The following is a 26,010-nucleotide window of genomic DNA, read 5'->3' as shown; positions in this document are numbered from 1 at the left end:
CTTTCATACACACAGGTTGCCTCTGTGTGCAAAGTCACGCCGGCACAAAGGAAGTGTAGCAACATCCCACCGGAATAACTTAAAAGAAAATCTCCTTTGGGAAAGGAATTATTTTGAGGATCACATATGTGAGACCCAGATTATGGCACCATGGGTGGCTCTGCCGTCTCGGCGTTGTCTCCTCACGTAGCTTTTGATGCTCTGGCAGCAGAAGAAAACAGGGAGTGACAAGGCATGCTGTAAGGCAGCTAAGGAGCTTGGAATGGCTCAGCAGCGATATGGAAACCAGAAACTCCCGGCATGAATTGTGCAAATTCAGTCAAGGAGCACTCATCGTCCTGTTGCTCCCATGAGGAAGCTGCGCTCCATCGGCTGTCTATTATTTTCTTGATTTACCTACAATTCTTCCTCACGCTTTTTGTACCTCCCAATAATCCCCTTCTGGTTTTTTCAGGCCTCCTCTTCTAACCTTAGCGAGGCAAGCCAATTCTGGTTGCTCTCGTGATCAGCTGGGTCTCCGAGGGGTTTGCTCCCCCTGCTCCCCAAAACACCTCGGCACCCCCAGTAGCCCCTGCCATGGGAGCAGCTGCTGTGCCATGGGCTCACCCCACAAGGTACTTTGTGACCTGGAAAATCCCCAATTCTGATGCATTTTTCCTGTGATATCTTCCCTTTTATCTGTTAGTTTGTACACAGTCCCACGCGCTCAGCCCAAAGCTCTCAAATAAAATTATTGCTGTTTCTATTTGGTTTTGTTTTGGTTTGTTTCGTTCAACACAAATGAGGAAAGCTGTGAGGAGAGAGGGCACTGCCAAGCAACCTTCTTACAGTCTGCAGACACCACTTAATTCATGTTTCCACTTCATTTGTACCAGAATATTACCTTTCATTAAAAAGCAGTAAAAGCATTTTGTAGGGGATGGAGAGGACCATACAGCTTTATTAGGATAAGTGACAACGGATCACTACAGCTTTGCTATCCATCTCAGGCACCAGTTTGGGAAGTAAGTTTTGGAAGAACCAGACTAGTCCTGGATGGAATGAATGGGAATGGGGTGCAGCCAATGTACCTGGATCTCTTCAGGTGGGATCACTTCCTTGTCAGCACTTTGTCAGCCCGCAAGATTCCTCACTTCAGATTTTCCTTCACATATAAATTGGATATCAAATCTCACTTTAAAATGTGCAGCCGTGATGGAGTAAAGTTGAAATGCTTCCCAGTGTTGCCCTAAAGGTGAGGTGAGGCCCTTGCTGTGTACAGGGTTTGGGCTGATGAGGGGGACTGGGCACCCCGGCCGAGGGGCAGTGCTGGGTTTGAGCTGCACAAGGGAATTGTTTCTTAATTCCCTGTGCCCCCCATAACTCCCCTGAGTCCTGCTGCTGTGCCCAGGGAATGCAGCTGAGCTCACACACAGCTTCGGGAGCCCCTTGCACACACCTTTGCACATTGCTTTCCTAGTGGCACGCAGTGACCTCCTCCCAGGGCCAAGGGCAACCCCTGTACCTCCAGCTGGAAAATCCAACATTCCCCCACACTCCCCAGGAAAGAAATGGATGTCTAAAGCAGCTGATTCCCTTATTTTGGGTCACTGGATTTCCACTAGCAGCTGAACGTTCTGGTTGTATTTTATTAGATCAAGTACTGAGGGCAGACAGCAAGATGCTCTTCATTTCTGCCTTTTGTTCATTTTATATGCTTAAATATCACTTTTATCTTCTTCGAGGAACCCGAATCTTTGGGTTCCTCACAGTTTTGTTTTTTCCCCACCTCGGTGGGTCCGCTTTCTCCAGCCTGAGGTTGATTCCTGTCTGCTCTCACGCTGCTGTACATTTCCCTACCTGGGAGATAAGCATTTATTCACGTTCATGTTTGTGTGGAGTGGTAAAATATTAGAACTAAATTTTTTATGACATTCCTAGGAGTGGTTATGGAGCAAACAAGATTACAGCAAGTACTACAGAAAAGCTTGTTTATGCAGGGAGGGAAAAAATCAAACTCGGAGCCGTGTTTGCAAAACTGCGGGAGAGCCCAGGGGAGGGGTTTAGTGCTCCCTCTCCTTTTCTTTCCCTGTCTTGCTGGTTTTACTGCGATCACAGTGACAGCTCCCAGCAATTAGGGCTGAGCGGGTTTGGAGTGGAATTCCAGGTCCAGCAGCGGGATACGTTTGCATTCCAAGGAAGAGGACACAGGCAGTGCCTGGCTCCATTGGCCAAGTGCCAGCCAAGGCGATCCCGCCGGGATTGGGGTGCGGGGGCTGCCCTGGGCACGCTCCAAACTCCCGCTGCACACCCCTGGGATGCTCCTTGCACATCCACGGGATAGCCTCGAACTCCTGAGGCTCCCTTCGCACACCCTCGTGCTCCTCGGGACACCCTCACACTCCTTTGGGATGCCCTTTGCACCCCCTTCAGAGCGCTCTCACACCGTTTGGGATGCCCCCACATCCCGAGGGATGCCCTTCTTCCCCCCCTGGGATGCCCCCACATCCCGAGGGATGCCCTTCTTCCCCCCCTGGGATGCCCCCACATCCCGAGGGATGCCCTTCTCCCACCCCTAGGATGCCCTTATAGTGTTCTGGACGCTCCCGGTCAGTTTCTGGGGACTCCCCCGGTCAGTTTTTGGGATGCCCTTTTCCAACCGCCGGGATGCTCTTACACTGTTCAGGACGCTCTCTCAATTTTTGGTGTTCTCCCGGTCAGTTGTTGGGGATTCTCCCGGTCAGTTGTTGGGGATTCTCCCGGTCAGTTGTTGGGGATTCTCCCGGTCAGTTTTTTGGGACGCTCTTTGCCCGCCCCTCTCCCCCTGCAGTTCCCCCGGTGGCCGCCAGGGCGCGCACGCGCTCTTCTCCCGAGGCTCGCGGCCGGCGCGCGCCCCCCCCCTCAGGGCCCCCCGGCTCCGGGACCGGGACCGGGACCGGCACCGGCACCGGCACCAACCCCGCGGGCCGCGGGAACCGGGCCGAGCCAAGGCCACCAAGCGGGGCTGCCCTGCTCGCTGCTCTCTTTTGGCCCGGGCATCGCGCATCCCCCGCGGCGCCGGCGCCGAGAGGCACCTGCGGGCCCGATCCCGCTCAGGTGAGCCCGGCCCGGCTCGGCTCGGCTCGGCTCGGTTCGGCCCGGCTCGGCTCGGCCGCACAACGCTCGCTGCCCCGGGGGAGCCGCCGCTGCTGCTGCTGCTGCTGCTGCCGCGGGCGGGGCGGAGATGCGGCGGGGGCGGCCGTGAGGGGGGACTCCCCCGTTCCCGTTCCCCGTTCCCGTTCCCGTTCCCGTTCCCGTTCCCCTGCTCTCCTCCGCGGGCTCCGGCCCCGCGGTCGGACGGAGCGGAGCGGGTGGGGAACGGGGGGAGTGGTTACGGGCTCCGGAGCGACACCCCCGCCCCCCCCCCCGCCCCGCTCAGCCGCCCCTCTCCAAATAAATCAGCACCATGACTACTTCTGGGCATGGAACAAAGAGGATGCTCTCCCGGGGCCTCGCGCTGCTCCTGGCGCCGCTGCTGCTGCTCCTGTGCCGAGGTAACCCCGGTCCCGCCGCTGTGGTTCTGTTTGTCTGATTTTTTTTTTTTTTTTTTTTTTTTTTTTTTTGGCGTTCATTTCTTGTGTTTGTTATTAACTATTTGTGTTTATTTTATACCTGCCCCCCCCCCCCCCGGGTTTATTTACGGCCCTTTCCCCCATCTTAGCCCTCCCTCCCCCGGCTCCCCGCGGTGGAACGCGCTCCGTCTCTGAGAAGTCTCCATCCATCTCCTCCTGCTGCCTCCCCGACCGTCCCCTGTCCCCACGCGTGTCGCGGGTGCCCGGCCCCCCGCCTGCCTGCTTCGGCCGCTGCCAGCGCGTTGTTGCCGACTTGGGGGGGAAAAAAGGGAAAGTCTGGGCTTGCCGGAGCTCTGGGGATGGACAGAGGTCGTGGGATTTAGGGTTTTCCACGGGGCGGCCGACCCTCGTTCCTCCCTGATGCTCCTGGCTCCTTCTGGCTATCCACGGGCGCGGGTGGGGGAAAAATGTGCAGGACTTAAATCCCTTCGGTAACAAAACACTTGTGCAACCTTTCTTGCGCTTAATTTCGAGAAGGACGTGTTTCGGTGGGCTGGAGGGGAGCGGAGTCTGCACTTGATTTGGCTCAGGTGGGATTCCCTCATCACAGCCAGCTGCGAGGCAGCGCGCCCGGGCAGGGAGATGCTCTGCCTCTGTTTTTTTTTTTTTTATTTTTTTTTTTTATTTTTTTTATTTCCCCCCAGCTGCCCTTGGGAGCAGGGTTTCGGGTCCCAGGTGCGGGTGTTTGCTGGGGAAGGGCTCACCCCAGGCTGTCAGAGCGCTGCCCCTGGGAAAATCTTTAGCAGGACTTCACTCTGGGGCCGTTCTCATCTGAGTGCTCCCGTGAGCTCCCTGGCAGATGCTGTTCCTAATAAACAGGGGTTGTTAAAGGCAAATTAATTAAGGTGCATCGGTGCCGAAGTCACTAGGGGATTCGTTTGCGTTTACTGCTTCTCGGGACGGTGCTCGCGTTTGGCCGTAGCGTGAAGCTTGGGCTGCTGGGGAAACTTCACGGGGGTTTTAGGAATATGCCTGGCTGTAAGGATTTTAGATGAGAAAGGAGTGACCCTTGAGGAAAGGTTCCTACAGGAGAGCAGGAACAGCTTGCTAGGCGGGAGGCATCAGCCTTGGGGACACACAGAAGATGGACAGCCGGGGGTCCTTGCTCTGCTCGCCCCAAAAAGCACTGCGTGCCCCTGCCCTCCATCCTCCTCCTCCGCTGGGCTTGGCGGCACTTGGAAATCCTCTTGAACAGGATGCGGGGACCGGGCTGCAGAATTTGGGGTGCAGGGTATGGAAAGTGGGGGTGAAGCTTGTGGAGACTGGGGCAGCGAGCATAGGACACAGGGCACGGGCTGCCTGTGGGTCAGCCCTGCCCCGCGGAATGGTGCCTTTCTGTGGTCACTGCGATGCCCTTCTTTTATCGAGGAGAGAGGCGCAGCAAACGAGCAGCTTTATGGGGTTTTTTAAAATTTTATTTTTATTGCTTTGACATATTAATGCTCATCTTCTCCCCGATCTTCCCCCCCCCCCTCTCCTGTCTCCTCCTGTGTGGGTAGCTACCATGGTGAGATTGGGCTGTGGGTGTAATCCTTCCAGCGCTCTGAGCGCTTTAACATATGGAAACCCACTTTGAAACAGTTTGTGGCTGCAAACCTACCGACGTATCCATCCCTCTGCGCTGCTGGGAGCGCTCCCTGCTCAGTGTGCGCGTCAGGAACTCGCAGCGCGCTCTCAGCTCGAGCTGCCAGCGCCGAACGCGTTCCCCGCCTGCGCCTCTCTCCTCTCCCGGCCGCAGCATCCTTGCGCTGCCCCTGCCCTGTCCCAGCCCTGGCGCGGACCGCAGCAATGTCTGTGCGTGCAGACGGGGTTTGGGATCAGGGGAAAGCTCTTCGGAGAGAGGCGAGCGGCGGCAGAGCCCGGGAACGCCTCCCTCCGGGTCTGCGCCGACCCTCCGCAGCTCGCTGTGATCCAAGTGGGTTTTCTCCTCTGGATTACAGGGGTTAACGAGCCGCATCTCGGCTGGGGTTGTTGCAGACGGGAGAGACACCTGCATGAGTCATGCGGCGGTGCTGCCATCTCCGCAAAGCTCCCGGCTCCTACAGACGGTCGCGTTGGGCTCTTGCCATTTTTCTCTATTTACTCGCCTTTTCTCCCTCCCTTCCCCCTTGCCGGCTCTGGACAGGCTGCGGGCACGGGCGATGCACCAGGCTGAATTTCTGCAGCCTTTTCAAAGCGGGTGGCGTTCGCTCGGCCGTCAGGCAGGTGCCCTAACCAGCCTCGTGAAGGTGCAATTAAGAGATCACTCAGCTGCCCCGGCTCTCTCCGGCTGCCGGCGCGCACGGCTGCGGGCAGAGGGTGTGCGTGAGTGTGTTTGGCATCCGAGGGCCGCTCACGCTGAGCTCGAGGATGTCTCTCGCTGGCATCAGGCCCCCGATTGCTGCTGGCATCTAGGCAGGGTTTTGGCCGCCTTCCTCGCTGGCGGCGGCGGAGCCGTCTCCGAGGTTATGTGAATAGGTATCCTGTGAGCGAACTGGATGAGTTACGTGAATATTTTGGTTTTCCTGCCTGCTGCCGTGTCACCGGGCTCGCTCCGCTGCCTCCACCCCGGGAACGCGGGGCAGGGAGGCGCAGGAACGGGGCGAGCAGGGCTCGGTGAACGCGCTCCTCCTGCCCCCGCGGGATGCGCTTGGGCTGCTGCCAGCTGTGCCGGAGGAAGGACCCGCGGTTGCTTTTAGACTCCGGGGAGGGGGGGGGGGGGGGGGTGTGGGTGGAGAGACATTATGCTTATTTTATTATGTGTCCCTGTATCACTCTACCTAATATGGAGACACTTTTTTATTCAGAGGCTGTTTAGGAACAGAAATGAAAGACTTGTATTATCTGCTGTACAATAGATTTGCAGAACGTGATCATACAAACTGTTGAAATGTAGGTTATTTTCTCCATGTTAGTTCAGATCTCAACATTTTATGCAGTTTTACTGTTCAAACTGATGTGAAGTGGAGGATAGAGGGCTGGGGGGGAGAGGGGGGAAGTCTGAAGTTATAATAGTGCCTTTTGCTCCAGCATCCATTAGAGCAGAATATTTTAGATACCCTGATTTTTATTTCCTATCACCATAAATCTAGACCCGCTGCTCTGGAGTCAGTGGACCTACTCTGTATTTATGGATTGCTGCTGTGATTGGCATTGGGCTCTCTGGGAATGCAGGAGGCAACTCTGTGACTTGCCCTGAACAGCATTTTTCTCTTCAAAAATCTCCTGTTGCTGGTGCTGCAGCCTCCTTTGTGTACTTGAAGTGGGGAAGTCTCACTGGTTTTAGGTTTTAAATATTTTCTTCAATTTGTGGGGCTTGGTCACAGAACTCCGTTCACTGATACCTGACTCTGGCTGATCAATTGTCTCATGCGGTTTGAATGTTGAAATAGTTACCTTAAAATATAAAAATCAATTAAGCACAATTAATTTGCTGTATTTTGTTGCTGGGAATGATAGTCACTCCCAGCCCTATTATCTCTGTCTGTAAAGCAGCTTAGTGAGGTGAGGAAGGTATGAACCCAGGAGCAGCTGCAGGAGGTGAGAGCAGAGGGTTGCCAAGACTGGGACAGGGTTTGTGTCTCAGGAAGGATTATTTTTGGATGAAGGATGCATTCCTGATCCAGAGATGGTTCCATTTATTTAATTGCTGTGTTGGGTTTGCCATCATGGATTTGTTTGTTGTTTGAGCCCAGGCAGCAGTTTGGAAGGCACAGTCCCTGGGCAAGAACTCCCTTGTTTCAAAGTGCCTGGAGAGAGGAGGATTTGGGTTACCCAGGGCTTTAGGCTGTGCAGGGTTTTCCCATTGGTGCCAGTGGGATGGAGATTCCACCCTGCTGACCCCACGCTGAGCTGGGGTCCTCCTGCCCTTCTCCACAGCTCCTCAGGAACGTGTTTTGCAGCCAGGCTGCTCAGGGGGCCTGTGCTGACTGTGCCCCTTTGCTGAAAGGTGGAGGAAGGGGTGCCATTACTCCAATGTTGGGTTATGGCAGCTCGTGCTGCTTGTCCTGCCCTTGGTGGTTGATGCTGGTATGAAGCACAGGATTTTTTTTTTTTTTTTTTTTTGCTGTGATGGAGAGCTGGCTTCACCAAGCCCTGTGTCTCGTGGAGGTGGCTGCAGACCTGTCCTGTCTCTGAGGAACAAAGGGAAGGTGGCAGCCCCCAAAAACCAAGCAAAACCAAGGTCTTCTAGCCTTAATAAACCTCCCAGTGAAAGAGAAGCCATCCAACCAAAATAAATACTGTCAGCTCAACAAATTTAACTCACTGAACTTGATTCCTCTCCTTGCCCAAATGCAACTGATGTTGGTTAATGACAAGCAGTGACTTGGTTTGTTGGCACAGCTTTAGCTCCTAGCCCTGTCAGTGGCTCACTGATGTGCTGGCACGTGGTGCCCTCCCCAGCGGCTGTCAGATCCTCTCACTCCGAGTGCCACGGAGCCTGTGGAGTGTGAGTTACCATGTGCTGCTCTAGATGTCGTGGAAGATGCTTTGATTTCACGCTGCCGGGAGTTTCCCGGCTGGCATTTCAGAGGAAGCAGTTCCCACGTGAGGATGGGCAGGCGGGAATTGCAAGAGGTCCCTGGGGACAACTTATAGAGGGGGATGGGGATTGCTCAGTGTCCGGATTTCCCTGGGTATTCCTGGTGCCCTCTGTGAGGTAGAGTCTGCGATGGGAAGGAAAGCAGGGGCTGCTGCAGGGCGTGTGCTGGTGAACTCCTTGTGGAAGGACTTTGCTGTTTGGGCAGTACCTCACACAATTGGCTTTAGTCTCAGGTGCAAGGGAAATATTAATGCTGTTTCCACGCTACCCAAAGATTCTGTTGCAACACACTTTGAGCTTTTCTTTGTTTACTTAAATGTTTGTTTCTGACAGCATTCAGAAAGCTTCATGAATTTATGATGTGCTCCAGATTCAAGCGTACTTTTCTCCCCTTTTCTTTTTTTCCTTCTTTTTTTCCCCTAAAACCACTCTTTCCTCCTAAATTTCGGGGATGAAATGGTGAGAGAAATGCATATTTCAGCAGACTATTGAGAGGCAATGTAAACACCATCTTTCATGGAAAATCAGTTTGCTCAAGTTCAAAAGCAGCCCAGCCTCTCCACTTGATCAATTTGCCTGTCACAGGAGATGATTTTAAGAGTGGCGATTATGTCCTATCTTGTCTCTTGCAACTTCAGGCAAGGAGAGAAGATGAAGTGTAGCATTTGATTTTAACTCTGCTTTTTTTTTATTGTGGTGGTGGTAGTCAGAGAGCAAGCCAAGGGGTGCCCTGAGGGGTGAGGGATAGCCAGGAACAGAGGGGTTTCCACAAGGCAGCCGTCTGCTGAGTAAACTAATTGGAAACTGCATGTAAACCAGCTCTGTTCATCTCACCGTGCCTGCACCAGCTGGCCCTCAGGAGCTGCTCTGCCCCATCGTCCCCTGCAGTGGCAGGAAATGGGCTTTTAGTGACAAAGCTGCTAAATCTTGGGGAGAGGGTGCTCGGTTCTCTGTGGTTGCATGGCCACGTCCTCCTGCCTGGGGATGGTGCTGCCATCTGCTTAAAGGCTGTGCAAGGACCACAGGTGTGGTTATGGGGAAGGGATGGTGTGAAATCACCCATGTTGGGCAGCTCGAGCTTGGCATTGGTGATGGAAAGAAACGATGGAAAAAACTCCACCAATGCCATTCAAACCGGGGCTAAATGGAGAAGCAGGGATGAAAATCCTCATTCTGGCCAAGCCAAGGGGTTCAGGAGGCTCTGGAAATGTTTCCACAGGTAGCAGCTCATGGGGAGATGGTGCCTCTGGGCAAGCAGCTGTCCCTGTGCCAGCCCATTCATCCACACATACAACCTTGGGAGAGTTTGGTTTGGGGCTGAGGGAGATCTGGGGAAAATCACCCTGAGGAGGAAAAGCATTCCTCCTAGAGAGGAGAGACATGTCATCCTCATTACCCCAGAAATAAAATCCTTTAAAAGGTAAAATGAGAGGTACACGTGTCTTTGGGGTTTTTTTGTTTAGCTTGTATGGAAACATTTCAAAAGCAGATGGCAAAGCAGAGATTTATTTCCTGTTAAGTGCAGAGGGCTGGTGCACAGGACCTTATCTGCTTGTGGGCCCTGTAATAAACCTGCCAGCAGGTGATTTAAATGCAGTTTTTCTGATTGGGAGAGTAGTGAGAGGAACAGGGTTTATGTTACTTAGGAATTTTATGGGCAATGTTAGATTTTTAAGACGCAGAAACGATCAGGGCACGGCTCTGTAACACTGGAGACATTCATTTCTTTAATACAGGATCTTCCTGAGTCAGAAAAATGAAGCATTTTCCATTATTTAGCATCTGAACTGCTGTTTGCATGAGTGACAGACGCAGCTACTTTATATCTCAGTTTAGGAGTTGTTGTCAATTAACCACAGGTTTTGCTTAGCAGCAAGACATTCTCCACAATGGGGAAGGAGAGCTGTCTAATGGATGCTGCAGCTCTTGAAACAAACATTTATGCTGCAGCTTCAAAAAAGGATGAACTTTGCACTAAAAATAAGCCAGAGCCCCTGTGCCCTAAAAGGGAGCCCTTGAGCAGATGGAGCAGGTTTCTATGCAACGAGCAGTAATTAGAAACTCAGCAAAGAGTTGGTAGCTGCTGACTGGTCTTGGGACCCAGATTTTTGGTTGAAAAAGGAGAAAATGCCAGATGAGTTTTGGAAAGAGATGGTCTGGATGTCTGCGTGGGGCAAGTCCCTGGCCAACGTGAGCACCCAGTGTGGTGGAGGACAGCAGCCACCCACCCCCAGTGCCCCTGTCCCTGACTCTGTGGGGCCACAGCAGCCTGAAATGTCTCTGGGGGTTTTCAAGGGCACTCAGAGACCTGGGGGTAGCAGGGACTAACAACACAAGGTCTGATTGTCTTTCACTGAGTGCGGAGAGGACACAGTGAGGCAGGCTTTTAAAAGGTTATAACAGAGGCACCCAGAGGATGGTAAGAGCTTTCTGGAAGCAGCAGGGCTCTCTCAGGGCAAGCTCAGAGGCCAGTGTGCCTCAGCCTCTCAAATCAGGGGAATTAGAGCTGGAAAAGTTGGCAAATAAGCTGCCTTTGCTATCTCTGGTGGTTGGGTACAGGCTGTTCCTGAGCATGGCTGGTTTTCAGCTGTGCAGGACTTCTGCTGCTTCCCTTGGCAGAGAGTTTTGCAGCCATTAGACCTCTCCTGTATTCCGCCTACTGTTTTCCTTCTTTGCTTCATTCCATTGTTTATTGGATGACCTGAGTTCCCAACTTTCCATCCCTATCACTCGTCCAAAACTGAACCTGGACAAATCTATTAAATGGGGACAAATGGGGCTAAACAGTGAGTGGGAAATGCTCAAAAAAATGAGCTGGGTCTGGTATGTAAATACCCAGCATGTAAATACGTTTACAGCTGGAGGTTATTTGGAGAAGAAAGGGCAAGGACTTGAAGCACACGTGGTGATGAGCCATAGATTATGCTCTGGAAACACTCAGAAGGCAGTTACAGTCATACTAGCTAATTCATCTCCCACTAAGACATTCTGCTCCAAGGTGTTTGGAAATAATGGAGTAGCTTAGATACTAACATTATTAAATCCTCATCTCTGACAGCTATGAGAATTAATATACAAAGGTTTCTTGTATTTTTTTTAATGCAGCACAGTTACTCATTTTGGGTCTTTTGTGTAGTAGTAGCCCACTGAAGGATATTAGCATGAATATTGGTGCAAAAAAGGCTCAACTCCATAAAAGAGGAGAAACAAGGAAGAGATAAACAGAAGATAGCATGAATTTTATTGTAGCTGAGATTTTTTCCCTTTTCAAATATTAATCATTTATCATTCTTTCCCCTGTAGATCTCAAAGGGCTTTAGAGAAAAAAAGTGGTTACCATCAAAGCCCTTGTCTGTCTATCATCCCCATGAGGTGCCCTGGGGCAGTAACCCAAAGTCTAAGCTCTGCTGGCGGGGAGAGCAAAGGTGTTGGGTGAAGCTGGGCCCTGGGGTTATTTTTTGATGGCAGCTGGTGGTTTTTGCTGCTGCTCTTTAGGGAGTGAAGCTCACCTTGGACAGAGGTTCCTTGCTGAGGTTTGTGGCCAGTCTGTTAACCCAGGTGTGCTGGGCACAGCTCGGGCACTGTCTCCTCCCCCACATCTCAGCCCTGGCTTGTTTTGGTGCCTGAGCTGCTTGGCACCTCCAAACCCCATCCCAGGCAGTGCTGAGGCTCTCTGTAAGGGATCTCTGCCTGCCCCAGAGTTGGCACTACTCGGTTCTTCTGCTGTGTTTGATTTGCACCAGCCCATTACAGTTTTTATGGGCAGTCGTAAGCAGAAATGAAGAGATGGAATTGTTGTTCTTTATTGCTGAGATCAAAGGCAGCCCTACAGAGGAGAGCCCAGATGGTGGCACCCATCTCATCACCTCCTTGGTGTGATGAAGTTGGACAGGCCATGGGGATTTGGAACATCTTTCCAGGGACTGCACTGAGGAGCTGTCCTTCAGACATGCCCTTTTAAACCCCAAAGGTCCATTATTGGTTAAAATTATGTTGTGAACCTTATTTCACTTACAGAGTCATAATGAAATTACTGGAGTCTGCTGTAAGCCCTGGGGAACAAGTATCAGCTCCTGGGTACAGCTTCAGCTGTGTCTTCTTGAAGGGTCCTGCTCATCCAGAGTTAAAGCATCTCCCTCTCTTTCTCTGAGCATCCTGCAGCCCAACACAATAAATGTGTAAGAAAGCTTTATTGCATTGAACCAAATGGGGAAAGCCAAAGGGCAGTCACTGCTTTGGCTCTTGCACCAACCAGCAAACTCTCAGATGATTTCCCAAACTGCCCCAGGCCCTCTGTCCCCTCACCTCCTCACAGGGCTGAGAGCTGGAGCAGCCCCAGCTCTAATGCACACCTGTCAAAAAGCTCATCCCTTAGGTGTGCAGAATCTGGGAATTGTTGTATCACACTCCAGTCAGTCTTTGGGACTTCATCATTGGAGTTATTATCTCCAGAACACAGTTATCTCCCTCAATGGCAGTCTCCTATTGAAAACGATCTCTTTCAGCAGGGCACTTGCATTTATTTACTGCGCAGCTTCTCCCATTAGTATAATCATTACTCCTTGGATTGGGTTTGAATTCAGAGCATCCCACTGTGGTACTTAAAGAATTAATTACAGTGATGAAAGAATTCCTCTAAAGACTTCTATGAATTGGTCTGGTTGAAGTGTTGTAGCTTTGCTTCAATTGGTGCAGCTCTTGTCAAAGGATGGTGAGAAAATGCATGGGTCAGTGATTTAGATGAGGCAAATTACGTTAGAAAAATTGATTTGATTTAGAAAGTGAGCTTTCAGATCACAGGGAATTGCCTGCTTCTTTCTCTGCCGTGCTGATTCTCCCTGAAGATGAGCAGAGGCAGATAATTCAGGGTTAAAGTAAGTGGCTCTTGTAAAAGGTTTGTCAGAGAGCAGAGGAGAGATGGGCTGACACACATCTTTAGATAAACCATTATTGACCCATGCATTGCTATCTGTGCATCAGCTGGAGTTACAGACAGGTGGGGACGCTTATAAACACGCTCAGGCAGTTCATGTGGATTGCTAAAGAATTGAGTCCTTGTTTTCAGGTTCGGCTTTTCTTTTTTTTTCCTCCCTAGAAATGTTTTTTCCATACAGCCTACCTCCAGAGCTGGCAGGAATGTGTGCTGTGTGGATGCCTTAGCCAGCTCTGCGTTGCCTGGCTCTGTGCTTAGTCATTCCTGGGGCTGGCAGTTTGCTTTTCCCGAGGTTTTTCACTTCCTCGGATCAAACTGAGTGTTTCCTCCTCCTGTCCCTTGCCTTCCTCTTAAAGGGGCTGCAGTCCCTGCAGTGGGGTGATGCCCAATAGTCGGGCAGTGTCCCCTCGGGGCATCGTTCCTACACAGCACCTTCGGACTGAGCAGTTCCCCTCCCTGCATGCCCAGGAGTTTATTCGGAATTCTTCTCCCTGCCAGCTGTGTTTTTCCTGTGGGAGTCGTGGCTTGTGAATGCAAAGGCTGCTGGCCAGGGACCCACATTGCTCCATTCGTGAGTCTCTTTGAACGAGCTCTCCGTGCTCGTCAGGGAAGCAGGGATGGACCTGGCAGCGTCTCAGTTTGCGCCTGGGAGAATTAGTCTTTTTTCAAAAAGAAGTTAAGGAGGCAACTTTTGCCTAGCAGTGCTTTGTGTTTCTTTCTCACCTTGCGGAACCCTCTACACTGCAGATTGAGAGACCTCATTTTAGTCTGTCTAGCACCAGTGGTATTTGCCTCCGTTAGCTTCAGCACCAGCAGCTTCCTCGGCATGAAAATCCAGGAGCGGGGCTCTGCTGTGCCTTGTGCCATTCCCTGTCCCCCAGGGTGGGCACCAGAGAGGTACCCACACAGTGGGGTCCGTCCTTTGGCTGGCAGAGGGGTGTGTGCACATTCCTGTGCCTGCAGAGAGCCTTTTCCATAGCCCAGCCTCGGGCTGGGAAGTGAGATGACAAGTGCAAGGAGAGAAATGATGCTGGGGAGAGCTGGAAAGGAGCCTCCCGCCAGCAACTGAATTCAAGGCTGCAAAAAGAAGTTGCAAAAGTAGCAATCCATCTGTCCACTTAGTGGGAGAAGCCTAAGATCATTTCACAGTAATCAGCCCCCTGGTGTTCAAAAAAAAACCAAAAAAACCCCAAAAATACTGCAGGTTTTTGTTTTACTGTGGGTAACTGGCAAATTCCAAAGCAAGTTAATGCCCTCAGAGGCTGTGGGGATTTTTCCGCCCCTCTTTTTTGACAAGTAGGGGTTGTATCAAATTAAAAATAACATAAGAAACAATAGACTCACTTTGCTTTTTTATATAACCATGTTTTTGCCATACACTTCAGAGCTCTTCTGTCCTCACTGAAACTCTCTGGTTGACTACCAGCAGAGTTATTGACAAGTGGGTGTTTTTCTGCAGGGTCACCATCACTGACCTCACAGTGGCACATTCCCAAGGTGATGCATTGTGCAGGTGCATTGCCATGCTATACCTGCTTGGCTGTATCAGGGTCTCCATTAAAAGCCACAAAATTCAAGGATTTTAATTTGGTTGTAAAAACTTGCTCCAGGCACTACATCGTTTGTGTTTATTTATTTATTGTGATCTCACTTTATTCTTGCTTTCCCCTTAACTGTGAGGGCATAGAGGAAACAGGCTCCAAAGATAATTCTTGCTTATGTGAATTGAGGAGCATTGAGCTGGAGGAAGATCACTGATCTCTGCCTCTGTGTGTGGAAATGTTAATTCAGATTAAAGGAGAGGTGGCAAACGGGGGAGTTTGAACATTCCAAGCTTGAAAGTGTCCATAAGGAGCCCTTCTTGAAGGACATTACTGGAGCAAGATGCTCAGGGGTGGTGTTTCCTCGTGCCAGGTTTGCATGAGGAAAGAACCCTTGGAAAGATGTCCCTGCTGTCCCCAGCCAAGGCTGCTGTGGTTTTGGGGGTAGCTGGGGCTGCAGGGAGCAGAACTGGACCTGGGCACGGGAGTGAGACACAGCAGGAACTTTGCTGTGGAACCAGAGCTGCTGAATTGCAGCAGGTTCTTACTTTGCTGCTACACAACAGTTTGTAATTAAAATTTGCCATCCTGATTAGGTTAAGCATTTAAATTAATTTGCAAATTTTTTTCCCCACCCTGTATTGTGTAATTAGCAACATAGGATGCTTACATTAGCTCAGTTAAAAGTTATAATGATTAATTTACACATCAAGGCTTCCCCATTAATCAAGTGGTGCAGCACACCGGAGGAAGCTCAGTGTGGAGTGGCCACATGAACATGTCCCTGCCTGCTCCGGGGGCACCATGGGGGCTCCAGTGAGGTGGTTCCTGATGTTGCAGTCCTTCTGCAAGGCAACAGTGTCCCTGTGCCCCGAGACACTCAGTAAAGGACAGTGGGACCCTTGCCAGGATGTGGCCATTCCGTTCTTCCCTCTGAGCTGGGGTGATGCATCCTAAAGCACCTGGCTGACCATTCAGCTGGGAGCACGTCAAAGTCTTCATGTTAAATTACTGGTGGTTCTACTTGCTTTGGGTATGTAAGCATTGTTCTAAAGTGTTTCAGCCAAATTCTGATTGTTTTTACCCAGGTTCATCTTTGATTATCATTAGTTTTTCCTGAAGGCTTTGTAAGTTGGATTGGAGCTCTAACTAGTAAAGAACCTTGTTCAAGCAAGCCAAAACCAACAAGGAAACTACTACAAGCTAATTATAACGAATGTCTTCTTTCTTTCTTATCTAGTCATAATATTGTCTATCTTTCCACCTTCTGCTGAGCTGTGAAAATATTCTGCAAAATGATATTTTTGAGTAGATGGAAAAGTACACCCCTGTCAACAATATTTTTCTATTGTTCGTCAGAGACAGGCTTCATAACAGAGAAGATCTGTGCTGGAAAAGTACATCAGCTGCAAACAGTTTATTCAAAGTCATCTCAAATAGTAGAGAGGGTTTTTGAGTTCCTGCTCCAGCTGAAGTTGAAATGCAGAATGCAGCTTCTAATATTTCAGAGACATGAAAGGCGCAGGTCGTAATAATGTATTGCCATTTTCACAAAAGATGGGTTTTGTATTAAAGCTTCCAGCAGAGAAAGGTCTGGAGGAGTGAAAATATTTACATATTGTTCCAGTTCCTGTATGAGGGTGCCATCTCCTTCCCTAGGGCACTGTGGGGGTCATGGACACGTGGGTGAGTGGAAAACGAGCTCCCACCTTTTCTGTTCATGTACCTGTCCATGCACATGGGTGCACTGATGTTAAGTTGGTGGGGTGTTAAATGTTTCACTTTTACAGACATCAATTTCAATTGAATTTCATAAGCCATTAAAGTTCTCTGCTGCTTTCTTTGCTCTTCCAGTTATGTGAGCTCCAGCCATTTAGCTGTGGCTCCTGAGGCATGATTGCTCTGTGAAGCAGCAAAAGTAAATTGGTTCCTGATGTAAAATCTTTTCTTTATATATATATATATATATATATATATATATGTGGGGTTTTATTTTATTTTATTTTTCAATCTCTCCAAGTCACTTTGAATGGTGTTACAGTGTTGGGCTGATGATGGGAATCTTCAAGCTTGGCTTTTTCTGGTCCAGTTCTGGATCCCCCTACAGCTTCTTCTAAAAAGCTTTTGTGCCTGGCTTGAATGGCAAAGAGGAAGAAGTTTTTTGTTGTTGTTTTTTATATATTTATCTTTAGAATCATGGTGGAAAGATTGGACTGGGGTTTTGGGTTTTCTCCCTGTAGAAATGTTTATGAAGATGATAGTTATTTGGATCAAAAGAGGTCTTTTGGCAGTCCTCTGACTTTGATTCAGTCATGGCAGTGCAACAAATAATGAAAAAGCAATAATTTCCCCTTCTCCCACTTTTATTCTCAGGATAAATGAATGGTTAAGATCTCTGTTCTCAAAAATAATCGCTCATGGCTTTTATAGAAAAAATGAAAATCCATAACACTCACTCTTTAAATAGGTGATTTGATCTTTCCTGTTGGTTTGTGTTTTGAGCTATTGAGTGTCTTTGCTGCCAGTCTGAGGCTAAAATGGACAAAGTTGATGTGCAGGCTTTGCAGACTGAGTCTGTGGGAAGGGAAACTGGATAAGTAATTGCACCACCTTGGAAAGCAGTTCCCATGGTGGGAGTCGAGGAGTGAGGATGAAGCAGGGTCTTGCTGCCAAGGTCCACTTTGTGCACAGCATAAAGTTAAAGAATTTGACAGAATACAGAATGAATGGAAAAAAGTGTAACTGTAATTTGCCCTGTGATTTTAAAGTAGCTCAAGCATCTCCTAAAGTGTGTGTGAGTGACTGCTGGGACCTGCTGGGCAGTTCTCAGTGTCTTCTTCCTCCAGCTGCCTGGGGCTTGCTGAACAGACAGAGGTGTCCACCAGTGCTTTGCCAGGATTTCTCTTCTTCCTTTCTTCCCTTGCTTTTATGGCAGTGTGTGTGGGGATGAACTGCTGCATTTTACATCTTCCCTCCCCCTAGCAGCCAAATGGTGCTGAGCTACCAAGCTGGCTGTCCCTCCCAAGGACTGTGCACTTCACATTCCTGGAGCATGAACCTCCTGTTGTTTCCAGCAAAGCCAGGCATAAAAGATTAGGCTGGGCCTGTACTCTTTATTTGGGGATAACTGCAGCATCTCCTTTTTTTTTTTTTTTTGTTTTTAAATCCTGCTAATTGGTGCTCTCAGCCTCAGCTCCAGCTTAATGAAGGCTGCTGTCTGGGAATCATCACAAACAGTCATGGAAATGCATTTAAATGCTTAAATCTGTTGCACTTTCTCTTTATGGGCTTATTCTTTCAAAAACCATAGCAATGCCCAGGGTCCCTCCGTGGCCAGGATGATTTCTTTCCATGAGCCCTGTGTTGGGGCTGTGGCACCTGTGCAGCACAGAGGGTACAAAGGAGGTTTGTGTTAAAGCAGTGAGGGATCCCAGCCCTGCTGCACTCGTGCTGAGGGAGCAGCATTTTCAGTCTGCCTGCTCCAGATGGGGCCTTTGGATGCTGGGCATGAGGAGTGAGAGAGCACCCAGCTTCCCCCCTGCCCAGGGCACTGCTCCTCTCTCACCTGCTCACTGCAAGCTTCATTTACCCAGCCCTGCAGTTTTCTCAGTCCAGAGCTGCTGGCTGCCACAGCTGTGGCTGCACTGCTTGTGTCAGTCTGTCTGGCAGTCAGTGCACGTCTGTCCCTCTGTTCCTCTCGGTGAGAACTCCATAGCTGCACAGAGCCACAGATGGTTTAAGTTAAAGCCAAAGGTCTCTTGGTGGGTTTTCCCATCGTGGCTGTGGCTGTAGCCACACACTTTCCAGCTTTGGAGAGGTGTGAGCCAGGTGGTCCTGAGAGGAATTTGGACAAAGGTTTGTGGTTTCTCCAGAGGCAGAGGAACACCATCCAGTAAAACAAGTGCTTGTGTTCAAAGAACAACATGGGGCATTGCTTATTTGTGCTCTGGTTAGAGAGAGATGCAAGTGGTCTAATTCCTGCATTTTAACAGCAACATTGAGCCCATGTGATGGACAGGGAAGATGAGAGGAGACTGCTACAAGCCAAAAGCAGCAAACCCATGAAGCAGAGCTAGAGACAGCTTTAAAGCTATGAACATAATTACCCAAGGAGCCTGCCAAGGAACCAGATGCTGTAAATGAAAGAATAACTTCCATGCCTTGGCATCTGTCTGCAATCCAGGGAAAGGAGGAGAAGCAGGGGAACTGCATGCAGGGCTGGGAAATGGTTGCTCCAGTTGCAAAATGGTACCTTCAAAAATATTTAGTCTATACTGGTATTTTCATATGGAGGAGAGTGAACCTGGTGGAAGGAAGAGAAAAGAGGTCAATGTGCTTGTCTTGTGGGCAGTTTGCGTTCTGCAGGTTTGATGTCAGTCTTATGTGGTTGGTTGGCTGCTGGGAAGACCTGGGTGCTGTGGCAGCTTAAGCAGGTGGTGATAAATGAGGAAGATGTGACTGGGCTGAATTCTGAACCTTTTGGGATCCATTTGTGCCCAGAACCCTACAGAGCACTCTATTTTTCATGCATGGATGAGCTCAGTTGATATTTAAAATAAGTGGCTGCATGTGACTTGTCTGAGGTCAGGTCAATCTTGGCAGTGCTCTAGTTTCAAAAACCAAACTAGAAAGTTCCTGCTATGTCTCTCCCTAATTTATTTATACAATTACTGTTAAAATAATTGCAGTCCTAGCAAAGGTAAACAGCTGGGTTCGACATAATCAGTACATAAACAATATCCATCATTTATGTGATATAAAACCTGTGCCACACAGCATATTCCTGAGGCTGCAACTTAGGGGGAAAATAGAAGACCTTTATGGGTAGGGGAGCAGAAAAAACAGCAGGGGTCCTCATGGATTGAGTACATGTGGATAACAGCAGCAGTCTCCTTTCTGCTTGTGCCTGAGTCAAACCCCCCAATAAAGGTGGTGATAACAGAGCTGCACATGGGGCATCTTCAGGGCCAAGCAAGTGGTGGTTCCTGGGGTGCAGAAACATAACTTGCCTCTCCCAGCTGGGAAATAAAGGCAGGGAGCAGAGGGTATAGGGGAGGTACATGTGATTCCAGACCAGGATAGCAGTGTTTTTCAGGAAGAGGAAGAAGAACTTTGCTCGTGGGTTAGAGATTTTTTTACTGTTTTAATAACCTTATTTTTTACTCTTATTTGGCTCTAATAAATGGAAAATATGTTCAGCATGCCCCTTGAGTGGACAGGTTGAGATGGACATGGGAGTGGGATGGAGTGCTTGGGAGTGGGGGAGATCACCAGCATCCCAAGGAGCCTGGCAGGGAGCAGGGAGGTGACTGGGGGTGAATTCAGCTGCTGCCTCTGCACGCGCAAAACCTACTGTATGTGCATCCTTGTTTGTAAGCTGCTGCAGTTTTTTGGCCTCAAAATAAAAAACCTTTTTTTTGCAAGGAGTTGGGGGGAGGCCTCTGTATTGCTGCAGCTTGGGGACACAGTCATGTGCAAGTCAGAGAACCACATCATGTTGAGTGACTCTGCTTATTAATATAATAAAGCAGAGGAACACGCTGTCACGACAGTCTCTGCAGTGAGAATCCAGGGGATTGTTTTAACCAAAGCACATTAAATCTTTCTGTCTCCTGAAAATTGCACCCTGGAGGTATGGACTGGAGGGTAGGAGGGGTAGGAACATTTAACAAGGGCTTGTTGGAATTTTTATGCATATCGTGGTCTCCAGAACAGTGCTCTGCTGTCTGGGGTTTTATATCTTCCCACCACTGTAGTTCAGTTCCTCAGACATGATAAGAAGGAAAACATTTTTGCTCTCTGTTTTATTTTTTTCTCCCTTCATTCTGTACTTTCAAGATGAAATTTTCTCTGCTGTAGCACTGATACAAGACCTTTTCTTCAGATGTATTATATGAAAACATGCTGTCATCCTCTCTGAAAGCTGTGAAGTGTGTGCATCTATATGCATATTCTATATACTGAGGCACACACTATACAGAGATACATGTGTGTATACATAGGGTTTTCCCCCTCTCTCTCACATAAAACAGGCCTTTCTCATCTCTTTAACAAAAACTGAGTGTTGTTACTTGATGGAAGATAAAATTTTTGCCAGAGTCCCTTGATGGGCTCACAGCTGTACCTGCTGGGATTGATTCAAGGGCAAGGGCACTCCTCCCCTGCACCCCCCTGACTGGGATTTTGGTCACTGGTGTGTGGGTAGGTTCACCAAACCCTTGGAGAAGACCTGGTGGGATAGTTAATGGCTCTGTGAGAGCCCGGGAGGTCCCTGAGCTCACAGAGAGACCTCTGTGGCTTCAAATGTGTCCCCACCATCAGGGATGCCTGCTGGGGACAGCGCTTCCCAGGAGCTCCAGTGCCTGACAGGGAGGGAGGATAAACAAAAAAAGGCAAGATTCTCAGAGACAGCAAGGTGAGGGGGGTCCCTGCTGATCCCCTCGAGGTATTTTGTACTCTGTCTGCCAAATGCTGAGCACATTGCCTGGTCCTTGCTGCTTTCCTTGGGAGTGGAGCTGGAGCAGCCCAGAGCAGAGGATGTGTCTCCCCTTTGCCACCCTCTGGTGAAAAATGTGCCCACATCTCCTTGTATTTCCTGTCTTGGCTTGACACACAGGCAGCTTTCTCTTCTCTTTTTCTAATCATGAAGAGGGTTCAACACGTTGTCTGAAATAGCTTTTTTTTTTTTTTTTTTGCCTCAACAGGGAGGTTCCTTGAGGCAGTAATTGACTCTTTCTTTCAAGCAATGGCATTTTACCTGGGAAAGCAGCCAGTTGGTATTTTCAGCACAGCAGAATCCTGCCTTGCTTTGGAAGGAGGTGGTTCCAGATCCTCCTTGTTTTTTTTTGGTGTGTCTTTTTTTTTTTTTTCCTCCCCCTTAGGATGATGTCATTTTACTTTGTACACTCTCTACCATGCTCTACACTGTCTCTCCAGCTCCGTTTTGGAAGCACTTCCATTAGACAGGCACTTAATTTTATAGAAACAGCACCTGCAGGAGCAACAGGTGAATAATCTGAAGTCCTCAGCTGCATCATATTGGGCAACTGAAATGTCCTTTAAGTGACCCTGAGAGGAAGGCTGAATTACTGATGGTTTTTTTATTTTGGTTTTCAATAAGGAATCATAGAATGGATGTGTGGTAACACAATTGAAAGTGAAGAAGATGTTGGATATGGGCAAGAAAACTAAAGAGACCAGGAGACAAAGATTTCCAAAGCAGAAACAAAATGTATTTTGTTCTTAGTTTTCATGCCAATTTAACGTATTCATGAAAATTGCCTCAATTTAACTTCAGGGGAGAAAAGAAGCTACAGGGTTGCTGTAGCTAAAAGGCTGCATCCTATTTTAGTAAGTTTGCTATACTTTAGTTTTTTATCTAGAGGGGCTTTTTAATGGTACTTTGTACCAGCAGTTCTCCACACCTGCTTATTTTTAAAAAGCATTTTGCAAACTGCAGGAAAAGGATGCTAAGCACAATTATCCCTGTTCTGCAGGTAGAGGGAACTGGCAGAGATGCACAGTAACTTTGGTCTCTGCCAGAGCCAGGAAAAGAGATGAGCCTTTAGCTCCTGAATCCTGCACAGCACCACACAACCCTGCCTGGGAGTCATCCTGCAGAGTGGGACTGGAGCAGGAGGTGTTGGGCTGAGCTGGTCATCCTGCTCAACTCAACCTTGTTTTATGTGCCTGCCCTTGAATTACCCATGTGTGACAAGAATGGGAGCAGTGGGGAATATTTTGGATCATGTACACCTTGTATAGCAGTCATGAAACCTCGATGGGCTTGGCTGCTTGTCTGGCCTCTCTTACCAGTTAAGTAATCTGGGGCTGAAGCTTCCCCCTGCTCTGGGCACTGGTTTTCCCCTCCAGTGTTCTCCTTCCTCTTCTTTTCTCCATTGTTAATGTGCCCACACTCAGGTGGGATTTAAGAAGCACTTCATGGCTTTGCATGATGGAACTGGCAAGTTCTGCTCAGCTCATCAAGCGCATAAAAACGCACTGTGAGCCTGCGATGCTGCTGCTGTTCCTGCTTCCTTGGCAAGGTCTGTGCAGCCACCCAGCAAAGCAGAATCAGTCACTGCCCTCTCTCCAGGTCAGCCTTGGGCCCACAGGGATGGGACATCTGGCATCTGGAGTGAGAGACTTTGTGACTGCAGCAGCACCACCTCTGCCCATCCACCTCCAGCAGCTACAGAAAGTGACCACATAGGCACAAGCCTGATTTGTTTTCTAGGAGGTTTTGATGCATGAAATGCATGGGCAGTGTTTCCCTCCTGGTACCTGGAAGAACATGATGATCTGCAATAAATTAGCAATGTTGCCTTGCTTTCTGCTTAGGAAAAGGCTCTAAGGTGTTTTATTGTGCTGTGCCTCTTGTGTACGAGCTGGAGACTGTAGTTTCTGGGTGGACCATTTTTAAAATGGTACATTTTTACATTTTTCAACATTTAAAAAAATATAAAACCTTAAGAAAAAGAACAGTACATTTTCAGAATTTTATAACTTACTTTATACAATGTGGCCTTTTTGGAGTTACCAAGATACAGGCACAGATCCTGCAGCGTGCTTAGGCAGAGACACCAAAGTTTACAGATTATGGGCTATTGATTTTAAGGTCTTTCAGCCCAAAGTTATTTCTTTTCCATCTTTGCAAATGTTCCTGATGCTGTATAAATACTGTCTTTGAGGTTTACCGGCAGCTAACATTATCACACACATTCATTTAAAGCAGAATCAGAGCACCTCTTTTACGTCTCTAAGAGAATTATGAAAGCCTTCTTTGCAACCTTGCAAACAAATGGAGATTGACCATTATTAGTTTATGATCTAACTGCTCTGACAGGGTTTGATGCAGAGGGATTTTCACTGGTTGACTCTGAGGTATCCCTCGTGCCTGTTCCACAGAGATGCTGAATCTGCCCTGTCCCTGCTGACCATTTATTTGGTCCTCACTGGGGATCTCTGGGTCCTGGGTGGTGAATGTGCTGATAACTGAGTAAAGTGGGCATCGTGCCCAGCAGAAACCTCCTGTTTGTAGCAGATGCTGAAAAGGGGACTGAGAAGGTGTTTTTTTTTTTTTCCCTCATGGTCTTATTTGGGACTATTTGGAGGCAATACAGAAATGGAAGGATTATGTTGTTCTCATTGCAGGTGACTTTTAGCAATTATCAGCAGGAGTTTAGCACCTAAAATGTCTAACGAATCTGAATTACATCTTTAATCGAAGGACTTCATGTGAGGAGTAAGCAGAATATTAAACAACCTGTTCACTTGTTATTGCTCAGGTGCCTCTCCTGTGTGAGGCAGGAGCTGCAGGTCACACAGCTCCCTTTATCCAAGTGTAAGCAGCATCTCTGTGGACAAGGGGTTTGGGCAGTGCTGTGTGGGCCATGGCTCACACCCCAGAGCACTGCTCCAAAACCCTGTCACTGCAGCCCTTGAACATGATGCTTTTCATTTGTCACAGCTGTCAGGGACTCAATCTCAGCTGCTGTTAATCCATCCCGAGTGAATCCTGAGCAAACCTTAGCTGGGAGAAGTTCACTTTCTGCTGATACTTTGCAGCAGAAAGAGAGACAAAACCATTATTGATCACAAATGAGCAGGGCTGTGCCCAAACCCTCTGATTCCCAGGCTGCTTTCCAGGTCTCTTTCTGGGCACAGTAAACTTTGCATTGAAGTCAACCAACACCACCCGCTGCTTCCTGCAAGGCTCTGGAGAACTGGGAGTTAAATTCCCTTAAATCACACAGCAAAGGCAGAGCACTTATTTATTTTGCATGTCGTTATCACTACTGCTCCTCACCGCCAGTATTGGAATTGCTGTAGGGATTTCCCTGCTCTGGGTGTAGGAACAGCACAGGGATGGGCACGCAGGGATTATTGCCGAGCAGCCCAGTGCCCTGCATGTCCCTGTCACACACCCACCTCCCATTGTCCCCTGCTGATGTCACAGCCCCGTCGATGCCATCCACTGGGGGAGATCGCAGCCACCGTGAAGTTAAGCAGAAAATGGCATTGCCTGTTGTTGGTGGGAGGTGGTGGCACAGGACTGCTCTTTGCAGGGAATTGATGCTCATGGCTATTGATTGGAAAGCACTTTGCATCGCACTGAATGTCAGTCTAGTTAGTTCATAAATTTATGGATGTCATTCTGCATTTGCCACAAACTTTCCTGCTTTCTGTCATTTTTTTCAGGAGAGTTTGAAAAAAAAAAAAGGCAACGTGATCTGAACAAATGGAGCTATGGGAGCAAGATCCAAGCTTTTTAATTTGCATTTGTTCTATGTCATGAAGAGCAGTGTTCAGCTACCTCTGCTTTCTAATTTTTCCTTTTAACATGGTGTGAAGCCCAGGGAGACTCGTTAGATGTTGATGTAATGATATTGGTAAAATATTGGTATTTGGAAATGATTGTCAGATAACTTTCATTTTCTATGCACAAGTGCACAGTAAACACACATTCATCTAATACTTTGGAGACAACTTTAGTCTTTCAGATATATGCTGGGTAATTGAAATCAAATGTTAGCTTCTCTTTAATAGTGCTCCACAGTAGTCACAGTGCAGTGTGACCGAGTTTTTATTTTAGTATTCTTCAGAGACTTTTGAAGTATTCAGCTTCTTAAATCTGAGCTGACTTCAAGCTCTCTGTAAAATGCATTATTGCAGCTGTTGGAGGAGAGTCTGTTGTGTTTGCTCCTTCAGGTAATGCCTGACCTGTTTGAATTGGATGCCCTCCTTGCAGCTGACCAACTTTCTGGGCTGAAATTTGATAAAATCTTTGTTAGCAAAGGCTCTGTGTGGCACCTCGCAGCTGGGAGGCATCTTCTCCTGGTGGCCTTGGGGTGTGGTGACCTGTGGCACACGGGGTCTGGTCGTGCCCCAGCAGGGTGTCCCTGGGCCACGCTCACCCCAGTGCTTTGTGTGTGCTGCGCAAGCAGCAGAGAGGAGCTGAGCTGCATTCGGAGCCAGCACTGGTCCTGCACACCACGTCCCCAGGGCCACCGTGCTCCAGGCTGTGCTGTGGGGACAGGACTCCAGAGGCAGCTTGGCTTGGCTCTGCAGAGAGCATCCAGCCCTGGGTCAGTGCCCCGTGGCTTTCCACAGGTAGCCAAAATACAGCAGTGCCTTTTGCTTCCCTTTGCGTATTGAATTTGGGCTGATGATGCTGAGGAGGATTGTGCCACACGTGGGATGTATCTTGTCTAACAATTCCTCTTCCTAAAAGGGTGCTTTGGTTCTCTGTTTAATCGCTGCAGGGAGTGGGTTGCTTCAGAGGCAGGTTGTCCTGCTTTGACCCTTGTGTCTGTGTACAGGTGAGAAGGGATCCCTGGGGCTGCTGGGTGGAGAGGGGCAGCCCTGGGCACCACCCTGGCCGGTCTGGACAGGGATTTCCAGCCCATGTGTGCCCTCACCCAG

General features: G+C 48.9%; 1 protein-coding gene across 1 annotated transcript in view; it reads left to right on the top strand.

The window, feature by feature from the left end:
* The first annotated feature begins 3,424 nt into the window (after positions 1 to 3,424).
* Positions 3,425 to 26,010, top strand: part of TMEM132B (transmembrane protein 132B) — a 214,303-nt gene continuing 191,717 nt past the window's right edge. Inside the window, exon 1 of the mRNA XM_062504444.1 lies at positions 3,425 to 3,512. Coding sequence (XP_062360428.1) covers positions 3,425 to 3,512 — 88 coding nt within the window. The remainder of the gene's footprint in view (positions 3,513 to 26,010) is intronic.

Source organism: Cinclus cinclus, chromosome 17 (genome assembly GCF_963662255.1).
Source record: "Cinclus cinclus chromosome 17, bCinCin1.1, whole genome shotgun sequence".
In the NCBI taxonomy this organism is placed as follows: domain Eukaryota; kingdom Metazoa; phylum Chordata; class Aves; order Passeriformes; family Cinclidae; genus Cinclus; species Cinclus cinclus.
Note: the sequence above shows the minus strand (reverse complement) of the source record. Positions and strands in the feature narration are given on the sequence as shown.